This window comes from Saccopteryx leptura, chromosome 1, assembly GCF_036850995.1.
Source record: "Saccopteryx leptura isolate mSacLep1 chromosome 1, mSacLep1_pri_phased_curated, whole genome shotgun sequence".
In the NCBI taxonomy this organism is placed as follows: Eukaryota; Metazoa; Chordata; class Mammalia; order Chiroptera; family Emballonuridae; genus Saccopteryx; species Saccopteryx leptura.
In genome coordinates, this window is record NC_089503.1 from 175,301,304 (window position 1) to 175,317,401 (window position 16,098).

The 16,098-nt window shown below is 38.4% G+C and overlaps 1 protein-coding gene across 2 annotated transcripts in view; it reads right to left on the reverse strand.

The window, feature by feature from the left end:
* Window positions 1–16,098, reverse strand: part of WDR26 (WD repeat domain 26) — a 42,005-nt gene that overhangs the window by 12,077 nt on the left and 13,830 nt on the right. For both annotated transcript variants that reach the window (XM_066381052.1, XM_066381041.1), the window contains exons 6-10: window positions 15,198–15,354; window positions 10,660–10,798; window positions 5,304–5,444; window positions 2,111–2,230; window positions 227–372 (exon numbers count right to left, since the gene is read on the reverse strand). In XM_066381052.1, the coding sequence (XP_066237149.1) occupies window positions 227–372; window positions 2,111–2,230; window positions 5,304–5,444; window positions 10,660–10,798; window positions 15,198–15,354 (703 nt within the window). The remainder of the gene's footprint in view (window positions 1–226; window positions 373–2,110; window positions 2,231–5,303; window positions 5,445–10,659; window positions 10,799–15,197; window positions 15,355–16,098) is intronic.

Genomic DNA, 16,098 nt, shown 5'->3' on the forward strand with positions numbered 1-16,098 from the left:
TCTCTCCGTTCCTGTCTATCCCTCTCTCTGACTCTCTCTCTGTAAATAAATAAATAAATAAATAAATAAATAAATAAACAAACAGAATGAGTTAATAATTACTAAGCATCACCTATCACTCCAAATTACCAAAGAATCAAACCAAAAACATATAAAAAACTCTTCTTCTGCAAGAGCAAGTTCAATTACACATTTTAATATTGTTTAATGGATAGAAAGTAGTTACATGTTCCTATCTGTAAGGTCCTCGAAGTTGTATCCCCGAATTCGCTGGTGTGTGTCTGAGGCCAGAACAGTCTTGCCATCACTCAAGCACCAAAGGCACTGCACCCGCACCCCTTCCCAGGAGTCCAGCAGGTTACCATCCAAATCCTGCGCGGGAGACAGGAAACAGCACAGTTCCTTAGCATTGTCTTTCTGGAATACAATTGTCTTTTCCTGAGACCAATCTCAACCTGATTGTTTCGTTAAGAGTTTTTAATCATGAAAATCCGAATACAGGCCAAATTTCATTATAAAACCACTAAAGCAGGAGAGGGTGAGAACCTCTGTAAATCTATCCTCCCTTCAAATACCCCCAATCACAAAAAAACCCCAAAACAAAACAACAACAAAAAAAAACCCAAGCACAGATAAATACAAAGAAAGAATCCCCAAGTTCCAAGTAAAAGTCTCGCTACTATTATAAAATAATTCAAATATTCCTTAAAATTAACTCTACTGGGATTTGTCCTATATTCAGAAATTGTGATATGGAAAAAGATTACTACAACTGTAATTACATCTATAGAACTTAAGAATCTGTTATGTCATTTAAAAAAAACCTCACCAAATTTGTAATGTGCTCTAAAGCTAAAAGCTCTCAGGATCATTAGTTTATTGAATATTCAAAGCACTGCGAGGCATTTTATAGATCCCGGAACTACCGAGTCCTGTGTCCTGAATGTTGAGATGCTGTGTGCTACAGCCAAGTCAGCAGAAACATACATGGCTATCTTTCACCCAAGGACTTAATAACTAACTTTAATGACACTAAATTCCATGAGTCTCACAGCCATCATAATGAAAGAAATTGGTAATTTGTAGGCTCCATTAAAGCCTTTAATAGTAAGTGATCTTTAGTTACAGTGAATATTTTGATGGATTTTTTATATTGTTTAATTTTAGTCTGAAAAATAAATCCAAAAGTGACTACTGGAACCATGTTAGGTAGTGGTATCAGGCACAAAATCAAGACAAGACAGTCAACACTGCATTTGTATCATGGCCTACCTTGTCATAAGACTTTTTACCCATTACTTATTTTTATTCTCCCAACAATCCAGATTAACAGAGCAGGTATTGATGAAAAGATACCTCAACTTGCTGGACGTGTGGTGGTGCAGTGGATAGAGCATCCACCTGGGACCTTGAGGTCCCAGGTTCACAACACCAAGGTTGCTGGCTTGAGCACGGGGTCACTGGCTTAAGCCTAAAGGTCTCTGGCTTGAAGCTCAAAGTCACTGGCTTGAAGGGGTCACTGGCCCGGCTAGACCCCCCACCCCCAGTAAAGGCACAAATGAGAAAATGATCAATGAACTAAAGTCTTGCAACTATGAGTTGATGCTTCTCATTTCTCTCCCCTTCCTTTCACTCTTCTCTCTTTTTCAGTAAAAATAAATAAATAAATAAATAAATAAATAAATAAATAAAAATACCTCAATTAAAGATTGGAAAGTTCTCTGGTGGCACTCACCTCCACTTTTATTCCATAAATATTTAAGACAGTCTACTCAGGAAACTCAGCAATTTTTTTTATTCAAAAAATTCAAAAAGCCTTAAAAGAAATTAAGTACTAAATCTTATCATTCCTATACACTGGAAGCTTGTTTACAAAAATAAACTTAGTAAAATAATTTTTAAACTTAAAATCTACACTTTGTACTAACACTTGGAATGGTTAAAAAGAAAGAAAAGCCACAGAAAGTTCTACTGAAAAGTGCTTACCTAGAAAAATGGTAAAGTAGGTCTTCATAGTTTATTTTATAAAAGTCAAGTGAATTCTTTATTTAAACAAAACTAAATTTACCTGGAAACAAGCAGCTATTCGGAAAGAGAACTAAATACTCACACACTGGTAGAACTGCCCACGCTGACCTCCGGTTACAAAGCGTTTCCCATCTGGATTCCACGCCACGCTTGTTAAACTGTCTTCATGAGATTGGCTCATTTTTGTCCTTAGCTCTCCCGTCTATGGAGAAATAACACTGTGAATAAGACCTTCAAGATACCCCATAAAGGCAATGTGCAAAGATAAGAAAAGGAATACTAACTGGGGAATCTGGTTAGTTTCTTATTAGGGAAATAAACTGTTTTAAATTGGCCTGACAGCCCTCAGAAAAGAAATTAAAGACTTGAAGGAAAACCTCCAGCAGAACAATGCCCAGCACAGGTAACCCACAGAATAGCTGTGAGGAGATCCACTCCAACAAAACTTTCATCTTAACTCAGTGACATCCATAAATTAAAATGTCATTTTCCCAAGTTAGATGAGCATTATATATACCTATTCCAAGTTTCCACTACTTCTCAGTCCATAGTTTTTTATACATGTTATTCTAAATATTTCTCAAACATGATTACTAGGTAGAAAAACTCTGCCCTTAAACTAGGCCAAGGGAGTATGCAGACTAAATTATGTTAAATTTCACATTCAAGATGATCAAAATGTAGTAGGGAAAATGAAACGAGAGAAATGAAAATTATTTTTCTGATATGTAACTTTATTTCAATGGAAAGTAACAGAAAAGAGAAATTTCTGTACTACTTAGCATAGCCATTCTCCAGCATTCCCAACTGAATAAGCATGACTAGTAGTGGTTACAACCTTCCAATATCCTCCTGCTATTTTCTCTAAGTTATTCAACTTAGAAGGTAGACACATACCATTTAATCTAGTCTTGATTCCATTTTGTTCATGGATTAGAAACAGGATCTGAGAGATAAGAGCTGCCCTTGGTATAATAAAAAGTACATGGGCATAATCTTCCTGTGAGAAATGGGTAATCAAAAGTAAAAAAAAACAAAGAGTGAAAACAAAGTGTATAATCAGGAAATGGGGCCGTGTAACAAAAGCAAAGCGGGCACAAAAATAGAAAACCAGACTTCTCCCTTAACTGGAAAAAAACATTCAGCAACCTTAAAGCCTTCCCCCTCATTGTTAACTGCTCTCACCTATTTACTTTTTCGGGTAGTTTGACATAAACAGTTAAAATCAAATTCTAGAAGCATAAACACACACACAACAGCTAAGTTCTCGCCATTTTCTGTTCAAGAGTATGGTAATACCGAGTTCTAAAATGGCCTTTTCTTCTGTTATGTTCAGGATAGTTTACAAGTTTATGAGGCTATTAATTTGGAACCTATCTAAAAACATGAATAATTTGAAAACTGACTATAAAGGACCACCCTTTCAGAAGTCAATAAAGTAGTGCACAATAAAAAAGTTAAGCTAGAACATAGATTAACTGTCCAGAATTTCAAAATTGCCTCAAAGGAAGACCACAGAGGTACTATAAATTAAGTCTTTATTATAAAATTATGACACATAACTTCTCCCTTTGAGATGAAAAAAAAGCATAATGAAAAAAATTTTGTTTTTTAGGTCAGATTCCATTCCAACTATTTTATTGAGAGAAAGCCATCTACTCTATTCTGGGCTTGGAGGGCCCCCTGAACTCAACCCCAAATAACAACCCTGGCTTGTAAAATTTTCATAAAGAGGCCCTGGCTGGTTGGCTCAGTGGTAGAGTGTCGGCCTGGCGTGCAGAAGTCCCGGGTTCGATTCCCGGCCAGGGCACACAGGAGAAGCACCCATCTGCTTCTCCACCCTCCCCCTCTCCTTCCTCTCTGTCTCTCTCTTTCCCTCCCGCAGCGAGGCTCCATTGGAGCAAAGATGGCCCGGGCGCTGGGGATGGCTCCATGGCCTCTGCCCCAGGCGCTAGAGTGGCTCTGGTCGCAACAGAGCGATGCCCCGAAGGGGCAGAGCATCGCCCCCTGGTGGGCGTGCCGGGTGGATCCCGGTCGGGTGCATGCGGGAGTCTGTCTGACTGTCTCTCCCGGTTTCCAGCTTCAGAAAAATAAATTAAAAAAAAAAAAAAAATTTTTTTTCATAAAGACTCTTGGGAACTGGAGATTTTAATTAGGAAATGAATATTAGATAGTAGAGAATTACAGTTCACGTTCTTAAACAAGATAATGGCATCTGGTTATAGAGTTTGGTTTGGTTTTTTTTGGAGATACATGCTTTATTTAGGGGTAAAATATATCTGTAATTCATCTTGACATGTTTTGAATATGGACACTTGTGTGTATAGATGCCTATTTGTATGCATACGTGTACACACAACTGTTCATCACCACTTTGGGTTATCATTAGACTCTTCTTTCACCTTTTCTCAATATTTGGAAATTTCTTCATAAAAAGCTGGGGCTGAAACATAAATAAATGACTGAGTGGTCAGAAAATCTTACTGATGTAACAGCAAGATCAGAGTCGAGGACCATCATCATCTGAGTCACTCCGTGCAGCTTTCTCGTCATCCTCTGCATAAAATTCTACTTACAGTCCCCCAGACTCAAAACCCTACCCTGTCAACTTACACTTTTACACCCAAATCATAGCCTGGACCATCCCCTTGCTTAGGGGTTACAAAGACAAAAACATCACCTAACCAGTCAGCTTGGAGAAGAAAGTTTAAACTTTTTTTTCTAATTGCAACTCCAAGTTTTCCAAAACACAGTCTATAGATAATGAAGTGACCTTATGGGACCCTGGATAAAGTTCCAAGTTTTCATTTAGAAACAGTAATAAAGTCCTTAAAAAAGTACTGAAAATATCATTTAAATTTACTAAACTAAACCAAATATTAAATATAGGTTAAGGAGACGATGCAACTGCCATTAGAACCATTCAAACAGAAAATCTGGTTGAATGCTGATGTTTCTACCCTTGAAAGGTAAGTTTTGTGTACAAGTATGAAAACTATGAAATACATAATCTTTTTAGATATACAAAGTACCAAGTAAACAGCACACATTCTACAGTACAACATTCTTGAAAATCCTTACTGGTCAATCTTCCAAAAACTCTTATTATACTTAGCATAATGTTTAAATTTATAAAACACCTGGAAAATTGTGTTCTGTCTAAAGAATTCCTTTTATAAGAGACACGTCGTGGTCATTTGGTTGAATGGTTCTTGCTCTACATAATGAAAGCGTGCAGCATGACTATGCTTCACTTGAGGAGGGAACTTGCTTACTTGAACATTCCAAAGCCAAAGCTCAGAGCAGTCATCTGGGCCACAAGCAACAAGATAGTTGTCATCTGGACTCCATGCAATATAAGAAACACCATAAGCATGTCCTTCTAATGTTTTAAGCAGTTTTAGCAGGTGTGTATCCTAGGGGCAAAACCAGACAACTCAGTTAACTCCCATCCTTAAAGTCACTGTTTCTTGGGCTCAAGAACTTAAATAGCTGCAAAGACATATTTGGATGGCATAATCTGAAGAAATTTTCACAATCTTACCCATTTTCCCCAACTGAAGCTCTAACAGCTTGCTTCATAAAAACTTGTCAGTGCTGCCTGACCTGTGGTGGCGCAGTGGATAAAGTGTCGACCTGAAAATGCTGAGGTCGCCGGTTCGGAACCCTGGGCTTGCCTGGTCAAGGCACATATGGAAGTTGATGCTTCCAGCTCCTCCCCCTTCTCTCTCTCTGTCTCTCCTCTCTCTCTCTCCCTCTGTCTCTCCCTCTCCTTTCTAAAAAATGAAGAAATAAATTTTAAAAAAATTAATAAAAAAAAAACTTGTCAGTGCTGCAGCATCTACTAAGCACCTATATAGTAAACACACATTGTGCACTGTATGGAAATATGGAGATGACACTATCTATGTCCTTGGGGCTTTCAAAGAAACAAAACAGGGAAGGGTAATAAGACCTACCTCTTACTTATTTTTCTACACAGCTTTATTGAGATATAACATATAACTAAAATGTACTTAAAAAAAATTTTTTTATTTGTTTATTTTTTTTACAGAGACAGTGAGTCAGAGAGAGGGATAGACAAGGACAGACAGGAACGGAGAGAGATGAGAAGCATCAATCATTAGTTTTTCGTTGCACATTGCGACATCTTAGTTGTTCATTGATTGTTTTCTCATATGTGCCTTGACCGCGGGCCTTCAGCAGACCAAGTAACCCCTTGCTGGAGCCAGCGACCTTGGGTTCAAGCTGGTGGGCTTTTTGCTCTAACCAGAGGAGCCCGCGCTCACGCTGGCGACCTCGGGGTCTCGAACCTGGGTCCTCTGCATCTCAGTCTGACGCTCTATCCACTGCGCCACTGCCTGGTCAGGCTAAAATGTACTTTTTTAAGGGATATAGTTCAGTGGCTTTTTAGTGCACTCACAAAGCTGTGCAACCATCACTACTATTTGACCAACGTTGTCGTCACCTCGAAAAGAAACTGATAGTCATTAACAGTTATTCACCAGTTCCCCTCCCTTAGCAACCAAACATTCTCCATGGATTTGCCTATCCTGAACATTTGGTAATAAATAAATCTACAAGTGGTCTTTTGTAATTGGCTTCTTTCACTTAGCATAATGTTTGCAGGTTCATCCATGTTGTATAAGGTATCATCAGCATTTTATTTAATTGTTGAATAATATTCCATTTTATGGTTATCTAATATTTTGCTTCTTTCTGCATCAGTTGATGAACATGTGAATGGTTTCTACTTTTTTACTACTATGAATAGTGCTGCTACCACCATGTATGAGTTTTTGTACAGACCTATGTTTTTACTTCTCTTGGGTAGCTGCCTAGAAGTGGAATCCTAGGGCATACACTCTGTTTAACATTTTGAGGACTTGTCAAACTGTTTGCCAAATGTCTGTATTATTATTTTACATTCCCATCAGCAGAGCTACCACTTATTTAGTGGTAATCAATATTACCATTGTTCACAAACAATCTCTCATTTAATCCTTATAAATCTGAAAAGACATCCTCCCCCATTCAAACCTAGGGAGAGAAAGGTCTAGAAAGGTTAGAATTTGCCTCAGTCCATACGTGGGGACTGAGCCCGGTCTGTCTGACTCTAAACAGACCCCCCCCTGAGCTGTGCAGCATGAATTGCAGAGCACAAACTTGGAAGTGGCAGATGACAAGGCTGAAAGAGTGACATCTTTATTATAGGCTAAGGAGCTAAATTTTATCCTTTAAGTGATGAGCCATTCAAGATTTTTAAGCTGTGGGATTATATATAATACTAGATTTAGGAAGAGAGCTCACACACAATGTAGAACAGTGGTCCCCAATCCCTGGGCCGCGGACCGGTACCAGTCCGCAGAGAAAGAATAAATAACTTACATTTCCATTTTATTTATATTTAAGTCTGAATGATGTTTTGTTTTTTTAAAATGACCAGATTCCCTCTGTTACATCCGTCTAAGACTCACTCTTGACGCTTGTCTCGGTCACGTGATAAATTTATCCATCCCACCCAAAGGCTGGTCCGTGAAAATATTTTCTGACATTAAACCGGTCCGTGGCCCAAAAAAGGTTGGGGACCACTGATGTAGAAGATGAATCATAATGAAGACACACAGGGCAGGACGCCCTTAATGAACCAACATGACAGCCAGAAGGGAAGGGGTCCTAAACTAAGATAGGACCAAAAGAGGTCATCAAAATATACCCAAGATACAAAACTGACACAACAGAAAGAGGCGAGAAATGTTCAAAGACAACCTCCAAATTTCTGTTTTAAGGAATATGGATGGAATAGGGGAAGCAGGAATTTGACCACAGATGGGAAAAAGCAATGAGTTAATTTTCAGACTTTGGCCTGAAGACCTACTGGGACCAGCTCTGACCTGGTAAAAATTTCAAAGGTGATGATTAGGTCCAGAACAAGTCTGATAAAATCAGGTTGGAAATTTCTTTTCCCAAAAATCTCAGAGACATGGGTATGTGTACTGTATTTTGTGTCTTCACTGGACCCTAAGTTTATCATTCATCCACTTACTTAGTCCAAATTCCCATTGTTTTGACAAAAATAAATAGTTAATGCTACTACTTCTGATTCATCTTTGCGAGGGGAATGATAGGCAGGAGGTCTCTATCTGAGATTACACTATCATTAGGTCCCAGTGATGTGCATAATTTAACAAGCCAGCCAAGTGTCTTGGACTAGTGTGAGGTCTTCCAGGGAAAAGCTTTCATTCCTACTGACGCTTCAGACCTACACCAAGATTTGCTTCTAAACTGAAGACAGACTAATTTAAAAGTATTAAACTCAAAAGCTAATTATTTTGTGCATATTAATACTATATTCTCACAAATAAAGTGTGTCTATACTAACCTATCCAAAGTAGAAATACCATGTTCATGGAATCCACTTAACTTTTGCTTGAATTTTGACAGGGAAAATGGGTAAAACTCTTGTTTTTTTGGGCAAAGGTAAGAAAAACCTATTAAAATCAACTAGGCAGTGAAATGACATCTCAAATCTTAAGGTTTTCTAAGTGTTATTTTTTCTATCCATTAAAAGAGAGACACAATATATATGCAAAAAGATCACTAATTTTCTCACAAGTTTTTAAAATAATATCAGACATAACAAAATGCCATCATATTAAACTAACACTATATCTCAGATTGGAATCTAAGCATTAATTCTGCATTTCCCAAGCTAATCTGACCACAAAAGCCCTTTACACATAATATCTACGAACATTCTGCACAATGAGAATTCTGACAAAAGCACTTGGGGAAACATTGGCATGAAAATCCAAATTCCTTAGCAAAGTATACAACAGTTCTCTTCATCTGGCTGCTACTGACCTCATTAATCTCATCTTCTAGTCTACAAAGTTTCCTTCCTAAAATTGCCCGAGTGCCCACCTCTGTTTTCTTTCACCCAAGGGCCAGCTATAACAAGCTTTGCCTAAATGATTACCTACTCCTTCACCTAAGATTTACCAGTCTTCCCTTTCCTGGCTTGCCAGTTCCAGTAGGATTTCTTATTTGAGCTCCAGCAGTAACGATCACAGAACAATTACCCTGTATTGCCATGAGCTCAGCCTGTCTCTATCTAGTACAAGGCCTGCCCACTGTGGGTGCTCGACAAACACTTGTTAAGCAAAAGGACACTGCTGCTAGAAGAAAACATAATGAAGCACAGTTCTGATATTCTTTGTTTTCAAACATCTTGAGAGTAACTGCTGAATGAAAATACAGCTCCTCAGAGTCATCTTCAAAGGTGTCCAAACTTTATTCCTGGCTAATTCCATATTCTAATTCTACATTTTAAAAGAAGACTGTTTACTTTATAGTTTCAGGTGAAAGACTGCTAATCCAAATAAATCTCCTTCACCTATCTGGAGTCATGTAGTTCTTTGACTGCTTGATAAATATCCATCTGGCTGAAAGAAATGGAAATACTTATTTCTACAAACTAGTATAGGTCATCTGGCTATAAACAAAGACAAATCTGATTTTAAAGAGAATTAAGAATTTTAAATCCAGAATACAATACTTTTTATATGTATCATTGGGGAATCATACAGGGGCAGGGAAGTTAACAGAAGTTCTACAAGTTACATAAAACTATGAAGGGTTTCAGAAGGCAAAATGGTAATGAGTCTTTTCTAATTTGTGACAGAAAGGTATTTTATTAATCCATCACTCAAGTATTAACAAAGATAAAAATTAGCAAAGACATTAAGAGCAGTAAGTAGGTCTGGGATAAAAATGTTTATAGATTTGAGCCTAACATTTCCATTTATTAGCTGTGAGAGCCTGAACACTTAACTTCTATATCAGTTTTCTCATTTAAAGAAAGGAGATGTTAGCCCTGCCCACATAGTTTGGTGGGTTACAGCATCGTCCTGATACACCAAGATTGTGGGTTCGACCCCAGTCAGGACAAATACAGAAACAGATCGATGCTTCAGTCTCTCTCCCTTTCCCTCTCTCTAAAATTTATTTATTTATTTTCTTTAGTGAGAGAGACAGAGATAAGAGAGACAGAGGGACAGACAGGGACAGACAGACAGGAAGGGAGACAGATGAGAAGCATCATTCTTCATTGAGGCACCTTAGTTGTTCATTGATTGCTTTCTCTTATGTGCCATGACTAGGCGGCTAGAGTCAAGCCGCTGAACCTTTGTTCAAGCCAGCGACCTTTGGGTCGTATCTATGATCCCACGTTCAAGCCAGCAACCTTGGGATTTTGAACCTGGGTCCTCTGCGCCCCAGGCCGACGCTCTACCCACTGTGCCACTGCCTGGTCAGGCCCCTATCTCTAAAATAAATGAACTTAAAAAATAAATACAGAAAGAAAGACAAGAGATGTTAGTACCTCAAAAAGTTAATCAGAGGAATAAATTAAATAATGCATGACTTAGTATAATCTAACATGTAACACTCAACAATTTTTATGATTTCTATATCCATAACCTAGACAATACAGAGAGGTAAGATATGACAGAAATGACAAAAAATATTCTCAGAAAATACTGTCTATATGTGCATACTTTAAAAACATTGACTCAATTAGATGAATAACAATCTTTCTTTGCAATCTAAAAGTCATCCTGGAGTACATACCGGATCCACTTGCCATATGATGACCGTTGTATCTTTGGATCCTGTTGCTAGTTTAGTGCCATCGTTAGAGAATTTACAGAACCATACTTCATTACAATGCTCCGTAAGTATCTGCTGAGTATAACATGGGAACTGCCTCCTAAAACAAAGAAGTCCACAAATAATTATTCTTTCAAAATAGATCAAAGTAATCATAATGACAAGGTTAAACAACTGATAAAACTTCTTTGGAGACCAAAAACTAAAAAAAAAAAAAAAAAAAAAAAAGATATGAATACATTTACAAATCTTAAGAATCAAGTTTACGCCTGACCAGGCGCTGGCGCAGTAGATAGAGCATCAGACTGGGATGCAGAGGACCCAGGTTTGAGACCCCGAGGTCGCCAGCTTGAGCAAAAAGCTCACCAGCTTGGACCCAAGGTCACTGGCTCGAGCAAGGGGTTACTCGGTCTGTTGAAGGCCCACGGTCAAGGCACATATGAGAAAGCAGTCAATGAACAACTAAGGCGTCGCAACAAAAAACTAATGATTGATGCTTCTCATCTCTCTTCATTCCTGTCTGTCCCTATCTATCCCTCTGACTCTCTCCGTCTCTGAAAAACAAAACAAAACAAAACAAAAAACAACAACAAAAAAGAATCAAGTTTACATTGGTATGTAAAAAAGAAAGAACATTAGTGAAGACAATCACAGGGGAAATCAGTAATTAAAATCTGCTTCTATTCACAACTTGTTCTTTTTTAAAGAGAGATAAAGTATGTTATATCACACTTATTTTGTGTAAGTCAGTTTATATAAATAAAAATAAATAATCAAGGCTCAAAGAAGGCAAGTAACTTCCTAGATACCATGAACTGATAAAAAGTTTCTATAAATATATATATATATATTTAAGTTTATTTTATTGACTTTAGAGCTTTAGAGAGAGGAAGGAGAGAGCAGGAGAGAGACAGGAACATCTATTCCTGTATGTGCCCTGACTGGGGATAAAATCAGCAACCTCTGTGCCTTGGGACAATGCTCTAACCAACCAAGCTATCCAGCCAGGTCCTATAAATATTTTATAATCCATTACTTAAAAAATAATATTTATAAAGCAATCTGTGGAGACATTCCACTGGTTACTAGTGGAAAACACCAACTCATTAAAAAAAAAAAAATCCTGTTCCTTACTGGTCAAATTTAACCAAACATATGTATTTACCAACTGTGAAAAATATAAATATACAATCTTATGAAAACTTTTCAGTGCTTATCAGGACTTAAAAATTAGTTATAGTTTAATCATAATCAATTTTCCATTTTCCAAAGAGGAGAAGAGCTGCTATTTAATTTCAATGCTAACATTTAACTTCTGAAGATAGTTTTCTAGTTTCAATGCTAAAATTCAGTTCCAAAAGGGAGTAAAGCAAAGCAGATAATAAGAAATGTCAACTTTTCTTGTGAAGACCTCTAGGAAAATGAGGAATACTAGGAATTAAATCAAATTCAGGTTTTCCCAGTTTAGGAAGAAAGGCAACCTCACCATAAAGACTTACTGCCTGACATCTTCCTTGTTTTTACAATCTACCTCACTGTGAAAAGTCAAGGCTAACTCCTGCTTTTCTGGCTTGCAGAAACTGCGTGGAAGGTAGCCTTCGCTGAGAGAGGGAGTTCAAGAGGAAAAGCAGACTTGGCAGGGACAGATGAGGAGTGAGAGGCTCTATTTTCGACATGCTGTGTTTAAGGTCCTAGGCAGCACCCAAGTGTTGTTTGTATTCAAGACCTCAGGTTTAGGAGATAAAGTCTGTAGTTCTAGACCAGACCTATAAGTCTCTAGACCATGAAAGTGTAACCTACAGGATGAAAGCAGGATGAGAAGAGAAACATACTTTTGGAACACACACTTATTAAAGGGATGGGTAAAGAGGAAGAATCTGTAAAGTAGCCAGGAGTAAAGCCTCAAGAGTCGAATGTTTTAGAAGTCAATGGAAAAGTTTCAAGACAAAGTAATCAAATGGTGCAGAAAGGTCAAGACGCAGACTGGAAAGCAGCCACTGGATTCAGCAGAAACAGTGCTCCTCACCATGACCAGCAGCGTCCTGGTATGGTGCCGGCCACACAAGCCCAAACAATACAGAAGCCTGAAGAGTGAAGGACAAGGATGTGGATAATGTACAGCACCATAAGCAACAATTTGAAGAAGCTGGCTCTAAAGCAGAGGTGGGGAGGGGTGGTAACTAGGAGGAGCAGAGCCAAAGTTCTGTTTTAAAAATATTACAGAGAAGGCCTTCTAATCAATGGTTATCTGAAGAGCAAGAAGCCTCTCTTTCCAACACAAAACTTCAGAGTGCTTTCCACACAGGTTATAGGAGGCTGATCCCTGATCTGAGGGTTGAAAGAAGTTAGACCAAATATTTTCTATCATTTACTTTCAAAGGTACTGGTATAGAAGTTAAAGCATGTAGGAAAAATGTAGGTCACATTCTCAGGTTTCAGTTTCCAAACAGGAAGGCAAGCTCTTAACCTACTGACACCTTTGAATCATAAACTCTGCCATAAATATCCACCAACAATAAATTCAAGAAGCAAAAAAAGATTTGGATTCACAACTGCCTTAATTTCACATTGGTCTCAAATTCCCTGCAGGAGCTATGAAATACGAAACCATACAGCCTTTTAATCTATTATCTCCTCCCACCTCTATTCAATTTAAATGAAAAGATTAAGCAAGTCAAAGAACAGTGTTAAAGAGTAAAAAAAGAAATAAAAGGATCTCCAATCACTTTCTTTTAGAATATTTAAGACATGCACTAAGTAATGACCCAGTCCTTTAAGACAAGTAACACTTGAAATTTAAGGGCAATAGCTCAAAAAATTATTACTTTTTTTTATTGCAACTAGGGAGAGTGAGATGAGAACTCAACTACTGTACATGTGAAAGTGGTTAAATGCACATCTAAAAAATTATCTTATATCACAGTGCATATATGAATTCTGATGGCTATTCTCAAGTTCCTTGTTTTCCCAAAGCCCTTACATTTACTGCACTTCTGTCCTTCCTATCTGTTCAAGTCCCTTTCAGGAGTTCTTCCATGATGTTTGCCAGAAGAAACTGACCACATGTAGTGCAGCTGTTCCTATTTGGTCCACCAGACCCAAACCATCTCCTTCCTGGTGTTTGAAAGATTTCAGTTTGTTTTTTTTCAGTATCTTAAAAATTCAAGCTCTGCTTTAATACTACTACTATTATAGTAATAAATACTACCACTATAGAGTAAAATAGACATTTTTACTCAAATTACTCCTAACATCAAAAGTGACACCTGAATCCTTACAAGTTAAACTATATACATAGGGTAGGCATAAAAACAAAACCCAAATCAGACTGTTAATAACTGTTATTCTACTATCTTTAGTTCAGAGACCAGCTGCTGCTAAATAGCAGATTTCATTAGGGAAAAGTATTTTCATGATCTTTATGGGCAGAAAATAATTTGGGCCATAGTTAAAATGGCCATAACATCCAGAAAAAGTCACTAAGTGATCTCTGGCCTCCAAGGACAGCAAACACTTGAATCACTGGCATTGCCACACAATATCCCTCACAAGTCCTTTAAAAAGTGGCCAGCTAGCCCTGGCTGGTTGGCTCAGTGGTAAAGCATCACCAAGGCATGTGGAAGTCCCAAGTTCGATTCCTAGTCAGTGCACACAGGAGAAGCGTCCATCTGCTTCTATCCCTTCCCCTTCTCTTTCCCTTTCTATTTCTCTCTTCCCTTCCAACTGAAGCAAAGTTGGCCCAGATGCTGAGGACGACTCCATGGCCTCACCTCAGGTGCTAGGATGGCTCTGGTTGCAATAACCCAGATGGGTGGAGCATCGCCCTCTGGTGGGCAGGCCGGGTGGATCCCAGTTAGGCGCATATGGGAGTCTGTCTGTCGGCCTTCCCATTTCTCACTTGGGGGGGGGGGGGGAGCCAGCTAGCTTGATCAGATGGTGACACAGTGGATAAGCACCAGACTGGGATGCAGAGGAACCATGCTTGAAACCCCGAGGTTGCTGGCTTGAGTTGTAGGCTCACCAGCTTGAGCACTGGACAATAGACATGACCCCATGGTGGCTGGCTTGAAGCCCAAGGTCACTGGCTGGAGCAAGGGGTCACTAGCTGTGCTGTAGGCCCCTGGTCAAGGCACATATGAGAAATCAATCAATGAACAACTAAGGTGCCACAACGAAGAATTGATGCTTCTTATCTCTCTCCCTTCCTGTCTGTCTGTCCTTATCTGTCCCTCTCTCTGTCAAAAAGGCCAGCTACAGAATGTGACCAACTGAACTCAGAGACAAGAAAAAGAAAACTGGTTTTCCCGCTTCAGCTTTCAAGGGTGGTTTCCTAGACATAAGGTATACATTTTCTCGTAATTTTTAATTTCAGTAGTTCTACCTTTACTAAATGTCATGCTAAATCAGACATGAATTGTTTTATAGGTATAGCATGAAAAAAAAGAGAACATCTTACTAAAACTCCAATTTAGACTGTAAAATGTGAGCCCACCTCTTACCTACTACAAACATGATCTATAAGGAGAGACACAGAATCTAGGTTACTATCAAGTTTGGTATTGTGGTATAGGCACCGGTCCCTCTGCAGTTCCACCGCCTGCCGCAGGAGAGTCTGTAAACGCCGCGGGGGCAGCATCACCGACGGTGGTAAGTAGGCTGCAACAAGACAGTTTCAAAAAGAGAAATATAAATTCAATTAAAAAAACACAACAAGATAAATTTTTTCTTAAGATACTCATTTATCTTCTGCTGTGCCTGTCCCCACCCTAAAAATACCATCCCTTAGAGAGCAGTTCTGGGTGATGTAATGTGCGCTTCATGAATATGTATTTTTCTGCAGCTACAGATGTGTTGCCACTAGAATGGAAGATATCTGAACAGGAGGGCTTTAATTTGTATGTGGATTTTTTCAAAAAAACAAATATAAATACCAACCAAAACTAAAAAGGCATCTTGAAAAATATTTTAAGATGATTGTGTAAGAGAGATTACACATCACTAAAAGTACAAAAAAAATCTCAAGTTAACAAAGAATAAGTCAAAATGCTAAACAAGTCAAGTTCTAGGCCCCATCAAAGTGCTTCTAATGTCAAGTGAAAATTCAGGGACTAACTGGTGTTTTGAAACTGATAGCAATCAATTTTGATTCTTTAATGCCTTTTACCTCCCCAAGCACAGTTTTCTGACTTAGGATCTCCCTTCGATCTCCCTTCTCGGCTCAACATGAAAACAGAAACATGAAGAATAACATGACTTAACCAGAAGGAAAGATCTTGTATATAAAAATGTGGCAAAAATGAAACCCCCAGCTGAATTTCGTACTTACAGAACATACCTGGGGGAAGAGTGAAACAATTTGCCTAAGAAATCTAGGACTTACTATTGAAAACAAAATATTTA